The sequence below is a fragment of the Giraffa tippelskirchi genome, chromosome 10, assembly GCF_054371585.1.
Source record: "Giraffa tippelskirchi isolate mGirTip1 chromosome 10, T2T-mGirTip1v1.2.pri, whole genome shotgun sequence".
NCBI classification, from domain to species: Eukaryota; Metazoa; Chordata; class Mammalia; order Artiodactyla; family Giraffidae; genus Giraffa; species Giraffa tippelskirchi.
Window position 1 is genome coordinate 142,547,625 of NC_137284.1, and position 18,480 is coordinate 142,566,104.

The following is an 18,480-nucleotide window of genomic DNA, read 5'->3' on the forward strand; positions in this document are numbered from 1 at the left end:
AATCCTTCCCATCATAGCTTATATTCTAGTTGGAAAGTAAAATGTGAAAGTCACTCAGTCCTGTTTGACTCTTTGTGACCCCATGGACTATACAGTCCATGGAGTTCTCCAGACCAGAATACTGGAGTGGATTCCCTTCTCCAGCGAATCTTCCCAAGCCAGGAATCAAACCAGGGTCTCCTGCATTGCAGGTGGATTCTTTACCAACTGAGCAAGTAAAATGTATGATGTTAGATGATGAGAAGTACCTAAGGAGGAAATTAGAGCAGGAGGAGGAGTAAGGAGTTTAGGTGGTATTGTGTACTGAATGTTTGTGCCCCACCACTGAATACACATGTTGAAACCCTAACCCCCCAGTGTGATGGTATTAAGAGGTGACTAAGACAAGCTTGAACTGAAGGGGATGCAGACATAGACTAAAAGGAAGGCTATCAGAACTTCTTGAATTTTACAGTATGGCTTCAATACTACAGAGCTCTGTAGCTGAGAAATGTGTAATGTTCTTCAATACAAGTTTGACGGGTTTTTGTTTTTTATTGAAGTAGAGTTGATGTACAAAGTTACAGGTATACAGTATAGTGATCCACGATTTTTAAAGGTTACACTCCATGTACAGTTATTATAAAATATTGGTTATATTCCCCATGTTGTACAATTATCCTTGTAGCTTATTTTATACATAATAGTTTGTACCTCTTAATCCCCTATCCCTGTATTCTCCCTCTTCCCTTCTCTCTCCCCACTGGTAACCACTTGTTTGTTCTGTATATTTGTGAGTATGTTTCTTTTTTGTTATATTCACTAGAATATATTCACTATTTTCACATTTTTTAGATTCACATGCAAGTAATGTCATTCAGTATTTGTTTTTCTCTCATTTATTTCACTCAGCATAATACCCTCCAGGTTCATCTATGTTGCTGCAAATGACAAAATTCCATTCTTTTTTATGGCTGAGTAGTATTCAACACACACACACACACACACACCACATTTTCTTTACCCATTCATCTGTTAATGGACATTTGATTGCTTATATATCTTGCCAACTGTAAATAATGTTGCTGTGAACATTGGAAGGAATGTATCTTTTCAAACGAGTGGTCTTTTTTTTTTTTCCGGATATTTACCCAGGAGTAAAATTGCTGGGTCATGTGGTAGTTCTGTTTTTGAGAAACCTCCATACTGTTTTCAGTAGTGGATGCATAAATTTACATTCCTACCAGTAGTGTATGAGAGTTCCCTTTTCTCCACAATCTCTCCATCATTTGTTATTTGTGTTTTTGATGATAGCCATTCTGACAGGTGTGAGGTTGATATTTCATTGTGGTTTCCCTGATGATTAGTTACGTTGAGCATCTTTTCATGTGCTTGTTGGCCATCTGCATTTTCTCTTTGGAAAAATGTTTATTCAGTTCTCCTGCACATTTGTTTAATTGGTTTGGTTTTTTGATGTTGAATTATATGGCAGTTTATATATGTTGAATATTAACCCTTATCAATACATCATTTGTAAAATATTTTCTCCCACTCAGTATGTGGTTGTCTTTTCATTTGGTTTTTGGTTTCCTTTGCTGTGCAACAGAGAAGGCAATGGCAACCCACTCCAGTACTCTTGCCTGGAAAATCCCATGGACGGAGGAGCCTGGTAGGCTGCAGTCCATGGGGTCGTGAAGAGTCAGACATGACTGAGCAACTTCACTTTCACTTTTCACTTTCATGCATTGGAGAAGGAAATGGCAACCCACTCCGGTGTTCTTGCCTGGAGAATCCCAGGGAGGGCAGAGCCTGGTGGATGGGCATCTTTGGGGTTGCATGCAAATGATTTTAATTAGATCCCATTTATTATTATTTCCTTTGCTTTAGGAGATAGATCTAAAAAATATTGGTACAATTTATGTCAGACTGTCCTGCCTATGCCTTCCTCTAGGAGTTTTATGGTTTCTGGTCTTACATTTAGGTCTGTAATCCATTTTGAGTTTATTTTTGTATGTGGTGTTAGTGAATGTTCTGATTTCATTCTTTTACATGTAGCAGTCCAGTTTTCCCACCCCTACCTTCAGAAGAGACTCCTTTTTCCATTGCATATTCTTGCCTCCCTTGTTGTAGATTAATTGACCATACGTGTGTGGGTTTATTTCTGGGCTGTCTATTCTGTTCCATTGGTCTTTGTATTTATTTTTGTGCTAGTACTAGATTTTGATTACTGAAGCTTTGTAGTATAGTCTGAAGTCAGGGAGCATGATTCCTTCAGCTCTGGTTCCTCTTTCTCTAAGATTGTTTTGGCTATTCAGGGTCTTCTGTGTTTGCATGCAAATTTTTTAATTATTCTAGTTCTATGAAAAGTGCCATTGGTATTTTGATAGTGATTGCATTGAATCTGTAGGTTGCGATGGATAGTTATGGTCATTTTAACAATATTAATTCTTCTAATCCAAGAACACGGTGTATCTTTCCATCTGTTTGTGTCAGCAAGATAAGTTTTTAAAAGCCGCAAAGTGACTAAGAGATCATCAGGGATGCTAACGCCTAGGTTTTAACAGGGCAGATGGCTTCAAATGAAGGCCATGGAGGTAGGCTGTCTGGAGGTGTGCACTGTGGTGTGGACAGAGTGCTGACAGAGAGCCAGGTATGAGTGGCAGCCTGCCAAGCTGTTGGATGATACTACCACCCCAGTGGGTCCAGAAGGCAGATCACAGAGGCACGAGGATTATTCATGACCATGAAGATCTCGTTGAATCTGCTTTACTAGGTTTTGAGCTTGCTTGGGATCCATCCCCTCATCCTTCTTTGCTTTTTCTCCCTTTTACAATGGGAATGTCTATCCTAAGCTTGTCCCTCAGTGGTACTTTGGAAGCACATAACTTGGTCATGGTTTCATAACTGGAAAGGAATTTACCTTAGGATGCATCATATTTTGAGTTTCATCCATATCTGATTTAGATGATATTTAGCTAGGACTTTGGAGTTTAGAGTTGATACTGGAATGAGTTAAGAAGTTAGGGGTTGTTGGGATGGAATGAATGAACTTTGCTTTTGAGAAGGATGTCAGTGTTGGAGGTTTAGGGGTGTAATGGTCTGGATACTTCTGTCCCCCAGAAGTCATACGTTGACATTATAATGCCCAGTATTATGGTACTAGAAGGTGGGGCCCTTGGGGGGTGATTATGTCATGAGGGCGTAGCCATCTGAATGGGATTCAGTTCAGTTGCTCAGTCACATCTGACTCTTTGTGACCCCATGAACTGCAGCACACTAGGCCTCCCTGTCCATCACCAACTCCTGGAGTTTACCCAAACTCATGTCCATTGAGTCAGTGATGCTATCTAACCATCTCATCCTCTGTTGTCCCCTTATCCTCCTGCCCTCAATCTTTCCCAGCATCAGGGTCTTTTCAAATGAGTCAGCTCTTCGCATCAGGTGGCTACAGTATTGGAGTTTCAGCTTCAACATCAGTCCTTCCAATGAACACCCAGGACTGATCTCCTTTAGGAGGGACTGGTTGGATCTCCTTGCAGTCCAAGGGACTCTCAAGAGTCTTCTCCAACACCACAGTTCAAAAGCATCAATTCTTCGACGCTCAGCTTTCTTTATAGTCCAACTCTCACGTCCATACATGACTACTGGAAAAACCATAGCCTTGACTAGACGGACCTTTGTTGGCAAAGTAATGTCTCTGCTTTTTAATATGCTGTCTAGGTTGGTCATAACTTTCCTTCCAAGGAGTAAGCGTCTTTTAATTTCATGGCTGCAGTCACCATCTGCAGTGATTTTGGAGCCCAGAAAAATAAAGTCAGCCACTGTTTCCACTGTTTCCCCATCTATTTGCCATGAAGTGATAGGACCAGATGCCATGATCTTAGTTTTCTGAATGTTGAGCTTTAAGCCAACTTTTTCACTCTCCTCTTTCACTTTCATCAAGAGGCTCTTTAGTTCTTCTTCACTTTCTGCCATAAGGGTGGTGTCATTTGCATATCTGAGGTTATTGATATTTCTCCTGGCAATCTTGATTCCAACTTGTGCTTCATCCAGCCCAGCGTTTCTCATGATGTACTCTGCATACAAGTTAAATAAGCAGGGTGACAATATACAGCCTTGACGTACTCCTTTTCCTATTTGGAACCAGTCTGTTGTTCCATGTCCACTTCTAACTGTTGCTTCCTGACCTGCATACAGGTTTCTCAAGAGGCAGGTCAGGTGGTCTGGTATTCCCATCTCTTTCAGAATTTTCCACAGTTTATTAGCACCTTGTAAAAGAGGGCCCAGCGAGATCCCTAGCCCCTTCTGCCTTGTGAAGATGCAACAGGCAGTCCACAAACCAAAAAGAAGCTCTCACCTGACCATACCACACCCTCATCGCAACCTTCCAGCCTCAGAAATATAAGAAATAAATTTCCTTTTTTATTAGACACCCAGCCTGTGGTAACTGTTTTGTTAGAGTAGGTGAATGGACCAAGACAGATATTGTATTCATTTTCTCTTGCTGAGTAACTAATTACCCCAAACCTCTGCAACTCATTTGAAAAGACCCTGATGCTGGGAAAGATTGAAGGCAGGAGAAGGGGACGACAGAGGATAAGATGGTTGGATGGCATCGCCAACTCGATGGACGTGGGTTTGGGTGGACTCCGGGAGTTGGTGATGGATAGGGAGGCCTGGCGTGCTGCGGTTCATGGGGTTGCAAAGAGTCAGACATGACTGAGCGACTGAACTGAACTGAACTCTGCAAGTTAAAATGACAAACATTTATTATCACACAGTTACTGTGGATCAGAATCCAGGAGTGACTTATCAGAGTTCCTAAGTTCTCTGAAAAGATTGTTAATGAAGGTATTGGTAAGGCTGTGAAATCATGAAGGCTTGACTGAGGAAGGATCCATCTCTCAAGTTCACTTACAGAGCTGGTTGGTAAGATTCAGTTCCTCACAGGCTGCCGAGCTGAGGGACTCAGTTCCTTGTTAGCTAAGGGCTGAAGTCTCCCTTAGTTCCTTGCCATGTGTGCTTCTTGTATGACAGCTCCCAACACGTATCTGGCTTTCATCAGAATGAGCAAGTAAGACAGCAGAAGAGGGCACATAGGCTAGAGGTACAGTCTCCCTGTAGCCTCATCTCAGAAGCAGAATCCCATCACTTTTGCCATATACCATTCATTAGAAGTGAATCACTAGGTTGAGCCCAGTGACCTAGGACCACAGAAGAATATGAATGCTAACAGACGGGGATCATCGAGGTCATCTTAGAGATTGTCTACCACAGATGTAAAAGCCATTAATGTTGATTTTATTTTTGCCTCAAGGCTATATTGAAGCCAACCTACAAATTTTAGAATTTGGGGCTGTTTTCCCTCTCAATTCCATTTTTTTATCCAAGTATTTTTGAGCTGATTTCTTTCTTGTAGCACCTTATCAAATGAAGCTAGCAACCACCAACTCATACTCTATAAACTTTCTGCCTCAAAGTCTCTTTGTCCAGTGGCTCAGGTTTGTTAGTCACATCTTATCTCACAGAAGACAGTTTCACTGAATGTGTCACCTCTACATAACTTGTGTTTTCTGCCTTCTTATAACCACCTGTTATTTAGTTACCAAGCCAATGATTGCCGCATAGTTTAGATTTTATTAGGACAGCATCCTACTTTTAGGTATCAGTTCTAAACTATTCATATTTTATTCATTGAAACAATTATCAGAATGTCAATAGCTTATATTAGCAAATATCTTTTTTCCTATTCTTGGGTCATCTATGGCTATATTGGACTGACCAGGGATCCACTGAACTCATGTCCAGATTGTGGGTTGATTTAGGTCTGGTCTAAATTTCTTCCTTCTCCATAGACACCAGCAGCCAGCTGGGGCATGTTCTGTCATGGTAAATCACAAGAGTTCAGGAGGCACGCCAAACCATGAAAGTATGTTTAAAGTTCCCATGTATCATTCCACTGGCTAAATTCATATGTCCAAATCTAACATCAATGGAGTAGGGAGAGTAAAACTTTGGGAATGATCTAGGAGGGACCTATTCCTAGATTAGGAGTACTAGAAGTGCAAAGGCCATGAGGAAGGAACATGTCTGTTATCTTGTGGGAAGACCAAGGAAACTACTCTGGGTAGAGAAAATTGAACAAAGAGAACAGTAGTAAGAGAGAACATGAAATAGGTGTTGGAAGTTGGGGAGCAGGGGGAATAGATCATGTAAAACCTGACTTAGGACTTCAGTTTTTACTCTTTGAGTTTGGAGAGTTTGGGTTAGAGGAGTAACATGATGTGCTTTGTGTCACTTTGGCTGCTGTGTTGAGAGCAGAACGATGAACCACAAGGGAAAACCGTTTAAGGGACTATTGCAGTTACCCAGGCAAGAAAAAGTGGTAGCTGGACCAAGGTGGTAGCTGTAGAGAGGATGAGACGTGACCAGATGTTCAATATATCTGACAAAGTCTAGAGAATTTGCTGATGGCTTGGGTACGAGTTTGAAAAATACAAAGGAGAGAAAGAGGTCTCCAGAATTCCAGGCCTGAGCAACAAGATGGAGCTTCCACTTAGTGACATGGGGATTGTTTCCTTCTCTACCTACTAAATCATATTCTGAGGGTGTGTATCAGGAGTCCATCCATTGCAAAGAACAAAAAACTGTTCCAGAAGATGGCTTAACTAAAAGAGTAAGGGAAATAGTCTAGGGACAAGGCTGGCTTTAGCCATGGCTTAAATAAGGGGCTCAAAGAATATCACCAGGATGCAAAGTTTTTTCTCCATTTTAATGTCATTTCTGCCTCTTCTGGGTTGGTTCTATCCTCACACTCTCCTCTCTCGTTGGCAAAATGGAATTCCAGCCTCCCATTCTCACAATTCTAAGTCTGGTATATACCCTCTTTTCCAGAAGCCCCTCAAAAATATAGAGATTGATTCTTTTTTTTTTTTTTGTAGTAAAATTACACATACCATTTACCATCTTAACCATTTTTAAGTGTATAACTCATTGGTACAAGTACATTCACACTGTTGTACAATCATCACCACCATCCCATAACTCTTTTCATCTTGAAAAGCAAACTCTACAGCCTTTAATAACTCCCCATTCTCTGCTCCTGCATCTCTTGGAAACCACTGTATACTCTTCTTTCTTCATGATTTTGCCTGTGCTAAGTACCTAATATAAGTGGAATTATATAGTGTTTATCTTTTTGTTATTGGCTTATTTCATTGAGCATGATGTCCTTAAGGTTCATCTATATTGTAGCATATTTCAGAATTTCTTTCCTTTATAAGGCTAAATAATACTCTATTGTGTGTTTACACTGAATTTTGCTAATTCATCTCTCAGTGGACACTAAGGTTGCTTCCACATTCTAGCTGTTGTGAATATGATCACACATCTTCTCAAGATGCTGCTGCTCTTCATTCTCTTGGGTGTATACCCTAAAAGGAAACTGCTGGATCATATGGTGATTCTAGTTTTGATTTTTTGAGGAACCTCCATACTGTTTTTCACAGCAGTTATACCATTTTACATTCCCACCAACAGTGCATGCAGGCTCTAATGTACCTACATGCTTACAAGCACTTGTTATTTTCTGGTTTGTTTGTTAATAATGGCCATTCTAACAGGTGTGAGATACCATCTCACTGTGGCTTTGATTTGCATTTCCCTAATGATTAGTGATGAGCATGTTCATAAGGGATACTGGTCTACAAAGCTTCCTTTTCTTGTTTGTAGAGTCTTTTTTAGCTTTGGTATCAGGGTAACTCTGGCCTTATAAATTATAGAGTGTTCCTTCCTCTTCAATTTTTTGGAAACATTTGAGAAAGATCGGCATTAGTTGTTCTTTAAAAATTTGGTAGAATTCACCAAACCATCAGGGCTTTATTGTTAGTTGGGAGAATTTTGATTACTGATTTCAGTCTCCTTAACCAGTTACTTGCCTATTCATATTTTCTATTTCTTCATGAGATAGTCTTGGTAAGTTCTGTGTTTCTAGGAATTTATCCATTTCATCTAGGTTATCCAATTTGTTGGCATACACTTGTTCACAAGACTTGATTATAATCCTTTATATTTCTGTAGAATTGATACTAATATCCTCACTTTCATTTCTGATTTTAGTAATTTGTCTTTTTTTCCTTAGTCCATTTAGCTAAAGATTTGTCAATCTTGTTGACCTTTTGATTCATTTTCTTTAGTTTTTCTATTTCATTTATTTATCTCTGCTCTAATCTTTATTACTTCCTTCCTTCTGCCATCTGTGAATTTGTTTTTTAATGTGATTATAAATTTCCTCCTCAGGGTCACTTATGCTGTGTCCCATAAATTTTGCTCTGTTATGTTTTCATTTGTATTCAACTCTGTATTTTCTAATTTCCCTTGTGACTTCTTTGATCCATTTTTTTTTAGAGTGTGTGTATAATTTCCACAAGTTTTTGAATATTTTAGATTTCCTTCTGTTATTTATATCTAACTTTATCCCATTGTAGTCAGAGGGAGAGACTTTGTGTGCTGTCTATTAAAATGTATTAAAACTTAACTGGTGGCCTAACATATGTTCTCTCCTGGAAAATGTCCTATATGCAACTGAGGAGAAATGTGTACTCTGATGTTGTTGAGTACAGTGTTCTGTGTATGTCTATTAAGTTTAGCTGCCTTATTGTGTTAAATCCTTTTTCCTTACAACCTTCTGATTGGTTCCATATTATTGTAAGCAGGGTATTGAAGTCTCCTACTGTTATTGTAGAACTGTCTGTTTCTCCCTTCGGTTCTATTTTGCTTCATATATTTTGATGATGATTAGGTATGTAAATATTTATAAATGTTATGTAGTCTTGCTGTATTGAATTTTTTATTAACCTATAATGTCTTTTTAAAAGTAGCTTCCAGTAACGTTTTAAAATTTAGTCTGTTTGTCTAATAGAGCCACCTCTGCCTCTTTGGGTTACTGTTTGCATAGGATATATCTTTCCTTTCACTTTCAGCCAGTTTGTGTGTTTGGATCTTTGTCTTTTAAGACTGCATATAGTTGGATCATGTGTTTTTATCCATTCTCCCAATGGCTCTCTTTTGATTGGAGAGTTTAATCCATTTACAATGGAAATAATTACTGATAAAGCAAGACTTACTTCTGTCCTTGTGCTGTTTTCTATATGCCTTATAGTATTTTTGTCACTCCTTTTCCTGCATTACTGTCTTCTTTTGTGCTTAGTTGATTTTTTTGTGGTGAAATGTTTCAGTTCCTTTCTTATTTCCTTTTGTGTATATTTTATAAGTCATTTCTTTGTTTTCACCATGGGGATTACATTTACTATCCTAAAATAATAATAGTCTATTTTGAATTTATACCAACTTCACTTCAAAACATACAAAAACTGTTCCTTTATAGCTGTACCCCCATGCTTTCAGTTGTATATGTCACAGAATTACATAGTTATACATTGTGTGCCCCAAAACATAAACTAATATTTATTTAAGTGTATTAGTCTCCTAAATTATGTAACAAACAAGGTTTGGAGTTACAGGGCTTCCCTGGTGGCTCAGACAATAAAGAATCTGCCCACAATGTGGGAGACCCAGGTTCAATCCCTGAGTTGGGATCCCCTGGAGAATGAAATGGCAACCCACTGCAGTATTCTTGCCTGGAAAATTCCATGGACAAAGGAGCCTGGTGGGCTATAGTCCATGGAGTTGCAAAGGTCAGACACAACTGAGCGACTTAACACTTTATAGGCTAAAGTAATAGTACTATTAGCTTTTAGACTAATAAATGCTTTTTTTTCTTTAATTTTTTTTTTCTCTTTAATCATGTAGGGATTCCCAGCTAGCTCAAACGGTAAAAAATCTGCCTGCAATGCAGGATACCTGGGTTCAGTCCCTGGATTGGGATGATTCCCTGGAGGAGGGCATGGCAACCCACCCCAGTATTCTTGCCTGGAGAAGCCCATGGACAGAGCCTGGTGGGCTACCGTCCATGGAGTCACAAAGAGTTGGACACAGCTGAGCAACCAACACTTTTTTTCATGTAGATGACAGAAAATTCAGTTTGAAATTATTATTACAATAATACTAACTTTCATAATTTCCCATGTATTTATTACCTTCATTGAGACCTTTATTTTTCTCTACAGCTTCAAGTTACTACCTAGTGCCCTTTCATTTAACCTTGCAGAAATCCCTTGAGCATTTCTTTTAAGGCATGTCAAGTGGTCACAAACTCCCTCAGCTTTTGTTTATCTGGAAATGTCTTAATTTCTCCCTAAATTTTGAAGGACAGTTCTGCTGGGGGTTTTTTTGTTGTTTCTCCTTTAAATTCTGCATTGTCTTCTGGCTTCCAAAGTTTCTGAGAAATTGGCAATGATCTTGAGGATCCCTTGCAGGTAACAATTTGCTTCAGTCTTACTGCTTTCAAAGTTAATGTGACTTAGTGTGGGCATTTTATCTTACTTGAAGTTGACTGAGATTCTTTGATAGTTACCTTCACGTCTTTGATCAAATTTGGGAAGTGTTCAGGCATTATATCTTCACTCACTGGCACTTCAGGGTTTCTGGCTTCTCCAGCTCTAAGGCTGGAATAGTTGAGGCAAAAAGAAAACACACAGAACTACTCACCATCAGGCAGCTCTTCTGCTCTTGAAGTCCCTCATCATCTGCCTCCTCCTTTTCTCCTTTCAGAGCCTCTTGTGTTTACTTTGTATATAATGGCCAGGGTTTTTAGTTGTACTTAGTGGAAAGAAGAGAAAAAGTACTTCATCTTCCTAGAAGTCTCAAAATAGTTTTATATCTGCCTATGTACTATCTTTGATACATTGATTAAATATGAATCTCTCACCTAGATAAAAACCAAGAAAAAACAACTAAAAACAAAGAAGGAAAGAAACTCTACCATAGCAAGACATCAGAACATCAGAGAAGAAGAGCAAGAGGTAAATATTCATTGATATGTTTGCTAATGGTTGTTTGAAAAAAACAAGAGAATGGCAAGTTATTTCCTCTTATACCCAGGAAAGCTTAATGATTTTCCCCCAGGAAAACTTAATGATTAAAATTTTGCTCATATTACTATTTATAAAAATACAAAAGAATCTTGACAGGTGAGAGGTGGGTCTTATTAAGGTTCTATATTTAAATTTCACTTATAATTACTTTACTCAGAAAACTATTTAAGTTCTCTTACAAAGATGCATTCAGGACAGCAAGAAGAGATAAAACTTGGAAAACTTAATGGGAATACAAGAGTATAAAACAGGTGGTGCTGAGATTGCCTTTCATCATGATAGCAGGAGGAGCTCTGCAAACCCCTTCACCAGCAAAAATTGGTGAAAATTATTTTAAAAAAAACTTTAAAGTTTCTGGAAATGGTCCTAGGGGCATACAGCAAATGAAAAATCTACTCAGGAAAATCTAAAATATGGTAAAAACAAAAAATAACAACAAAAAAACCCCCAGAACCTCTGATATTTGAATGAAGACTCTGCCCCCTCACCCCGCCCCAGCTCACTGATACTCTGCAGTGGAGGACACAGGGTCCCCTCTTCCCCCAGATACCAGAAAAAGGGCTATCATACACCAGTAGGGGCAGGGCACTAGACTTTCTTACTCTGTCTCCAGCTACCTATTGCTAAAGCTAAGTTCCAGGTAAGTGCAGCCAAGAGGTGGGGGCTCCCTTCTTTCTATCCAGACCCTGTTCTTGAAAATAAGGCTCTAGTTTGGATGCTACATCACTGAAAATATTTTAGTCCTAACTGCCCCTATCTTGGCTAATAAAGGGTTAGTTCCACACTGGAAGAAGCACGTAGAGAAGACCTGAGACTACTGCCCTCTTCCCACCTACATCTTAGCTCTAAAAGTGGGGTACCACTGAAAGAAAGTGCCACTGTCCCCACTCAGTGTGACACCCCCATTAGAAATTTTGCATAAGTGCAGCAAGATGGCAGAGTAGAAGGATGTGGAGCTCACCTCTCTTCACAAACATGTCAAAAATACAACCACCTGTGGAACAGTTCTCACAGAAAACCGACAGGAAACGGGCAAAAGACCTCTTATATTGTACAACCGAAGCTGCATGTACAGTAGAGCACAAGCTGTTAGCACCTGCATGTGGGGCACGGGTACTGTGCCAACAGACTTTGTTGGCATGCACACCAAGTGGCATCCCAGAACCGCATGTCTCTAGCAGACATCCCTGAGGAGGAATACAGAGCGGCTCCTTTCCGTGTGAGAGTGTTCTGGTCCTTCCCACCTCACACCCCAGCTTGGAGCTGGGTGAGGGGTGGAGAGGCCCTGGGGGGCACTCCCACAGAGGCAGCCAGGGCCCCAGGCAGCAGCACAGGGACCTCCATTCCTGCAGCTACAGCACCCCAACCTCTCAGCCCCAGCCTAGAACTAGTCTAGGACAAACACAACGGAGAAGGGACACAACCTCGGGCTGCCTCTGGGCAGAACTGCAGGTGACTTCACTGGCGACGCACAGGTTCGCTGTGACCACGTGGGCCCCACTTGCTTCAGCACTCACCTCCTCTGGGACAGAGCACATAGTTAAGGGTAGCAGAGCCTTACTGAACCCAAGTGATCTGTAAGAGAGAATAATGGAAATCACCCAATCAGAAGAGCAGACAGAAAGCCAAATGGGGGGAAAAAGAAATGAAAGCCATATACAAGAACTGTTGGATATTATAGAGTGCCTTGCTCAGTCATGTCTAACTCTTTGTGATCACATGGACTGTAGCCCACCAGGCTCCTCTGTCCATGGAATTCTTCAGGCAAGAATATTGGAGTGGGTAGCCATTCCCTTCTCCAGGGGATCTTCCCGACCCAGGGATCAAGCCCACATCTCCTTAATTGCAGGCAGATTCTTTATGGTCTTAGCCACCAGGGAAGCCCCATAAAGAATGCCAGCCTATGCATAATTTTGGTACCAGAAGGAGAATAGAGAGAGAAGAGGATTGAAACTGTTTTTAAAGAAATTATGGCTGAAAATTTCCTAGAATCTAAAGAAGGAAACATATATCCAGGTACAGGAAACATAGAGGGTCCCAAAGAAGATAAACACAAGCAGACCCAAACCAAGACCCAGTTAAAATGGCAAAAGTTAAAGAGGATTCTCAAGGCAAGAAGAGAAAAACAGTCAGGAAACCCCTATAAGGTTGATTTCTCTGCGAAAGCTGTGCAGGTCAGAAGGGAGTGGCATGATATAGTCAAAGTCCTGAAAGAGAAAACCCTGCAACCTGGGATACTACACCCAGCAAGATTATCATTTAGAATAGATGGAGAGAGAAAGAATTTCTCAGACAAGCAAAAACTAAAAGAGTACAGCAATATTAAGCCTAACCTAAAAGAGATACTGAGAGATCTTCTCTAGATAGAAAAGAAGCAAGTATCTATAGGAAAGGGGAAATAACATTAGGAAAGCAAATATATAAAAAGATTGAACATCACTTAAGTTAGTACATAGATTAAAAGCAATCCAAAAAATTGTAAAAGCAACTATAACTACAATTAATGGTAAAAGGATAAGCATCAAAATGTAAAATAGACCAAAATCACAAAATGTAGAGGAGGGGAATATAAAAATGTAGATCTTTTAGAATGTGTTTGAACTTATATGACTATTCATTTAGAACACATAAGATATAGTTACGGTTTAACACTTGAAACCCAAGGTAACCACACATCAAAAAGGTACACTAGATTCACAAAAACCAAAAAGAAAGGAATTCGAGCATAATACAGAAGAAAGCCGTCAAACCACGAAAGGGAAAACAAAAAGAAGAAATGAACAAATAACTACAAAAACTGGAAAACAAATGTTTAAAATGGCAGTTAGTACACACTTTATTAATGATTTCTTTAAATGTCAGTGGACTAAATTCTATAATCAAAAGACAGAGTGGCAGATTGAATAAAAAATGCCACCTACAAGAGACTCACTTTAGGAGAAAAAATACAGATTAAAAGTGAGGGGATGGAAAAAGGCATTTCATGCAAATGGAAACAATAAAGCAGGGCTGGCAATACTCATATCAGACAAAACAGACTTTAAAACAAAGGCTTTATGGAAAAACAAAGGACATTATATAATGATAAAAGGAACAAAACAAGTAGAAGATACTACACTTGTTAACATAAATGTACTCAATACAGGATCACCTAAATATATAAAACAAGTATTAGCAGACATAAAGGGAAAGATCTACAAGAATACAATAATAATAGTAGGAGACTTTTATTGACATCAATGGATAGATCTTCTAGACAGAAAATCAATAAGGCAACAGAGATGTTAGATGACACAACAGACCAGATAAAACACAGCTCCTAATGTCTTCCCAAAGTAAAAGACTTAATTTGCAACAGATCCTGGAGAAATTCAAGCTTAACAGCATTCTCAAAAATTGAAATATAAAGAAAGGCTATTTGAAGAAGATTGGTAGATTCTTTGGAGATACAGGCCAAACGTGTAGGCTGGCTAGTTCACAGAACTGGGGGCAGGGGAACAGGTAGGAGGAGTCTAAGGCAGGGTCAGTATAAATCTGAAACCCTGATCTGGCAAATTATCCCTTCAAAGAAACCCAGATTTGATTGAATTAGCCTGTAGAGCAATTTATACCCCCAAGGCATTGCTAAAGCAATAGTTCAGTTCAGTCGCTCAGTCGTGTCCGACTCTTTGCGACCCCACGAATTGCAGCATGCCAGGCCTCCCTGTCCATCACCAACTCCCGGAGTGCTACCAGCCAGAAATTAGCGGAATTTAACAGCTGGGTATAGTCAGGGAAGGAGTCAGAGAGACTTCTGCCAAAACCACTGCCCTCCCAGAGAGTGTGGTCAGGCATGGAAGGGGTAGGGGGAAGGATTAGTACCCTACCCAGAGATCAAAAGAACTGTCTAGTTAGGAAATAAGCCTGACAAACACAGATGAAGGACAACATCCCAAGTTGATGAGATCCAAAAAAAAATCCTCCTTGGATCTCATCGGTCAATCCATAAAGCAGAGAGACCAGAAGTCAACCTGAGTACCAGCCTCAGGTTAGATTTCTACTCAAATATTTCTGGTGTAATCCAGTGGGAAATCTAAGGTTAGCCATGACAAGTTCATTCAGCAGATACAGCAGCAAATACACTGCCATCTGCCAAATGTGGATTAACAGAATCTACTTTTCCAAGAACTTTTGAATTTTTTTTCTCATTTTTTAATAATCTTTGGTAAAGATTAATTAAGATTAACCTATTAACCGAGGTTAATGCCTGAGGTCAAATTAAGCTCATGCTTTTCAACTGTTTCTTAAATGATTGCTTGTAAGATATCAATATATCCCTTAAAAAGTATTAAACTATTTTAGTAAGCTTTATTCCCTACCAGGATACTTTCAGTAATTAATCTTGCAGACTTTCGGTTCAGTTCAGTCGTGTCTGACTCTTTGTGACCCCATGAACTGCAGCACACCAGGCCTCCCTGTCCATCACCAACTCCCGGAGTCCACCCAAACCCATGTCCACTGAGTCGGTGATGCCATCCAACCATCTCATCCTCTCTTGTCCCCTTCTCCTCCTGCCCTCAATCTTTCCTAGCATCAGGGTCTTCTCAAATGAGACAGCTCTTCAGGTGTCCAAAGTATTGGAGTTTCAGCTTCAACATCAGTCCTTCCAGTGAACAGCCAGGTCTGATCTCCTTTAGGATGGACTGGTTGCATCTTTTTGCAGTCCAAGGGACTCTCAAGAGTCTTCTCCAACACTACAGTTCAAAAGCATCAATTCTTTGGCGCTCAGCTTTGTTTATACTCCAACTCTCACATCCATACATGACCACTGGAAAAACCATAGCCATGACTAGACGGACCTTTGTTGGCAAAGTAATGTCTCTGCTTTTTAATATGCTGTCTAGGTTGGCCGTAACTTTCCTTCCAAAGAGGAAGTATCTTTTAATTTCATGGCTGAAATCACCATCTGCAGTGATTTTGGAGCCCAGAAAAATAAAGTCAGCCACTCTTTCCCCATCGATTTGCCATGAAGTGATAGGACTGGATGCCGTGATCTTCGTTTTCCAAATACTGAGATTTAAGCCAACTTTTTCACTCTCTTTCGCTTTCATCTTTAGTTCTTCTTCACTTTCTGCCATAAGGGTGGTGTCATCTGCATATCTGAGGTTATTGATATTTCTCCCGGCAATCTTGATTCCAGCTGGTGTTTCTTCCAGCCCCGCGTTTCTCATGATGTACTCTGCATATAAGTTAAATAAGCCGGGTGACAATATATAGCCTTGATGTACTCCTTTTCCTGTTTGGAACAATTCTGTTGTTCCATGTCCAGTTCTAACTGTTGCTTCCTGACCTGCATACAGGTTTCTCAAGAGACAGGTCAGGTGGTCTGGTACTCCCATCTCTTTCAGAATTTTCCACAGTTTATTGTGATCCACACAGTCAAAGGCTTTGGCATAGTCAATAAAGCAGAAATAGATGTTTTTCTGGAACTCTCTTGCTTTTTCGATGATCCAGTGGATGTTGGCAATTTGATCTCTGGTTCCTCTGCCTTTTCTAAAACCAGCTTGAACATCTGAAAGTTCATGGTTCAAGTACTGTTGAAGCCTGGCTTGGAGAATTTTGAAACAGTTTGGAAGTATCTAAAATGTTTTCAGCTTCCCTGGTGGCTCAGCTGGTAAAGAATCTGCCTGCAATGTGGGAGACCAGGGTTCGATCCCTGGGTCTGGAAGATCCCCTGGAGAAGGAAAAGGCTACCCGCTCCAGTATTCTGGCCTGGAGAATTCCATGGACTGTATATGTATAGCCCATGGGGTCGCAAAGAGTTGCACACAACTAAGAGACTTTGCAAATGTTTTCACACTCACATGATGATTTGTGTACACCACTCAAGACGAGCAGTCACATTTCTACCGTGTTTTGTGTCTCTTCTGGTCCAGCCAGGTCAGACTGGCAAGGTGTCTCCTTTCAAGACAGACGGCAGTGTCATGCATATGGTCTTTCTTACTCTAAACTTTTTTTTTTTACAAGCGATGTGAAATTATGTTTTCAGCTTTCCTATATAAACAGTTTTGTAATTGCTTATACTTTTTCATAGAATTTTATATATTTTCATTCATTTTGTACTTCTCTTCCTTTATCTTTATTCTTATTAAGTAAATGAAATTATAAAGCATACACTTTTTGTCTCTTTCTCATCATAAGTAAGTTCTACATGAAGTAAAAAACATTTAAACTCCCTTTAATGCCAAAATACAGTATTTAACATTTTCTTCTGTCATTGGTGGAGAAGAAAAGTAGCATTGTGAAAGATAACTAGAAGGTACTGACTTAAAAGATTATTTTTGTCCATTCTAAATCTGTGAGGATAAAATGAGAAATGTTGAAAATTACCATAAATCGTAGAAAATATACTTCATTTTCACGTTTATAATATAGTACTGTTTTCCTTCTGGTTCTATGTTCCATTAGGTTTGTGATAAAGGATACTTAGTTCAAAAACACAAAGAATCAGATTCTGATGTGACAGGTAATGTTCTGCTTTTACCCTCTGATAAGCTATTAATTCCTCAACAATTTTTTGTACTACAGCTTGGAGGTTATCACTGTGCTTTGTGCTAGGGATATTAAGAATATATTGTACTATTTCTTACCCCTTAGGAACTCATCATTTAATAGGGGGAGACAAACAAATAAACAAGTTAAGTGCAGTGTTAAAAGGTCCAGTGCCTACAGTCTGGACAGGGTGCCCAGGAAGCACACTGAGGGTTGAACTGAGTGGTCCATATACTTGAGAGATATCCCTCATTTGAAAGGTTTATCCCCAAACAGAATATAGGGATTTTTATGTCTAAAAAAATCATGGTCCTTTTGTTTCATAAATTAAGGATGGGCCAAGAGAGAAATTAAATTTTGGACTACTCATTTGCTTCTGTGAGAATCTGCTAAGTCTGATATAAATATAAATCTCTAAGAAAACAAATATCAAAAATGTTAGAGATTCAGAGATTTATATTCTGGTATTTTTTTTCTTAACTTTTATCTCATTATCTTTACTTGAGGTCCTTTGAAAACTATTCATGTAACTTAAACATTTTAATTTCATCTAAAATAATTCTTTAATTTTATGTGTATATATATATTTTTTTATATATTTATACCACACTTATTTTCAAAAAGGATCTCAGGTAATGATTAAAAGTATATATAAATGTACATGCTTCCCTGGTGGCTCAGACAGTAAACAATCCACCTATAATGCCAGAGACCTGGGTTCGATCCCTGGGTTGGGACTATCCCCTGGAGGAGGGCATGGCGACCCACTGCAGTATTCTTGCCTGGAGAATCCCCACAGACAGAGGAGCCTGGTGGGCTACAGCCATGTGGTTGCAAACAACTGAACAACTAAGCACAGCACAGCATAAATATACATAAATCTGTTCAGTTTATGATGTAATTGTTGCCACTGTTCAGTCGCTAAGTCGTGTCCAACTCTGCAACCCCATGGACTGCAGCACTCCAGTGCTGTCTC

At 39.5% G+C, this 18,480-nt stretch overlaps 1 protein-coding gene and 2 long non-coding RNA genes across 3 annotated transcripts in view; 1 reads left to right on the forward strand and 2 right to left on the reverse strand.

Moving 5' to 3' along the window:
• The window catches only part of AGBL3 (AGBL carboxypeptidase 3), a 101,162-nt gene that overhangs the window by 49,256 nt on the left and 33,426 nt on the right, over positions 1 to 18,480 (forward strand). The window contains 2 exon segments of the mRNA XM_081532968.1: positions 10,812 to 10,901; positions 17,421 to 17,478. Of these exon segments, the coding sequence (XP_081389094.1) occupies positions 10,812 to 10,901; positions 17,421 to 17,478 (148 nt within the window).
• On the reverse strand, positions 1,980 to 6,758 carry LOC145523176 (uncharacterized). Its single transcript, XR_014066404.1, has 2 exons — positions 5,076 to 6,758; positions 1,980 to 3,255 (listed from the first exon to the last, which is right to left on the reverse strand). It is a non-coding gene; the product is annotated as an uncharacterized LOC145523176 (long non-coding RNA).
• Positions 9,750 to 18,480, reverse strand: part of LOC145523174 (uncharacterized) — a 52,370-nt gene continuing 43,639 nt past the window's right edge. Inside the window, exons 3-4 of the long non-coding RNA XR_014066402.1 lie at positions 12,398 to 12,548; positions 9,750 to 10,698 (exon numbers count right to left, since the gene is read on the reverse strand). This is a non-coding gene — a long non-coding RNA (uncharacterized LOC145523174). The remainder of the gene's footprint in view (positions 10,699 to 12,397; positions 12,549 to 18,480) is intronic.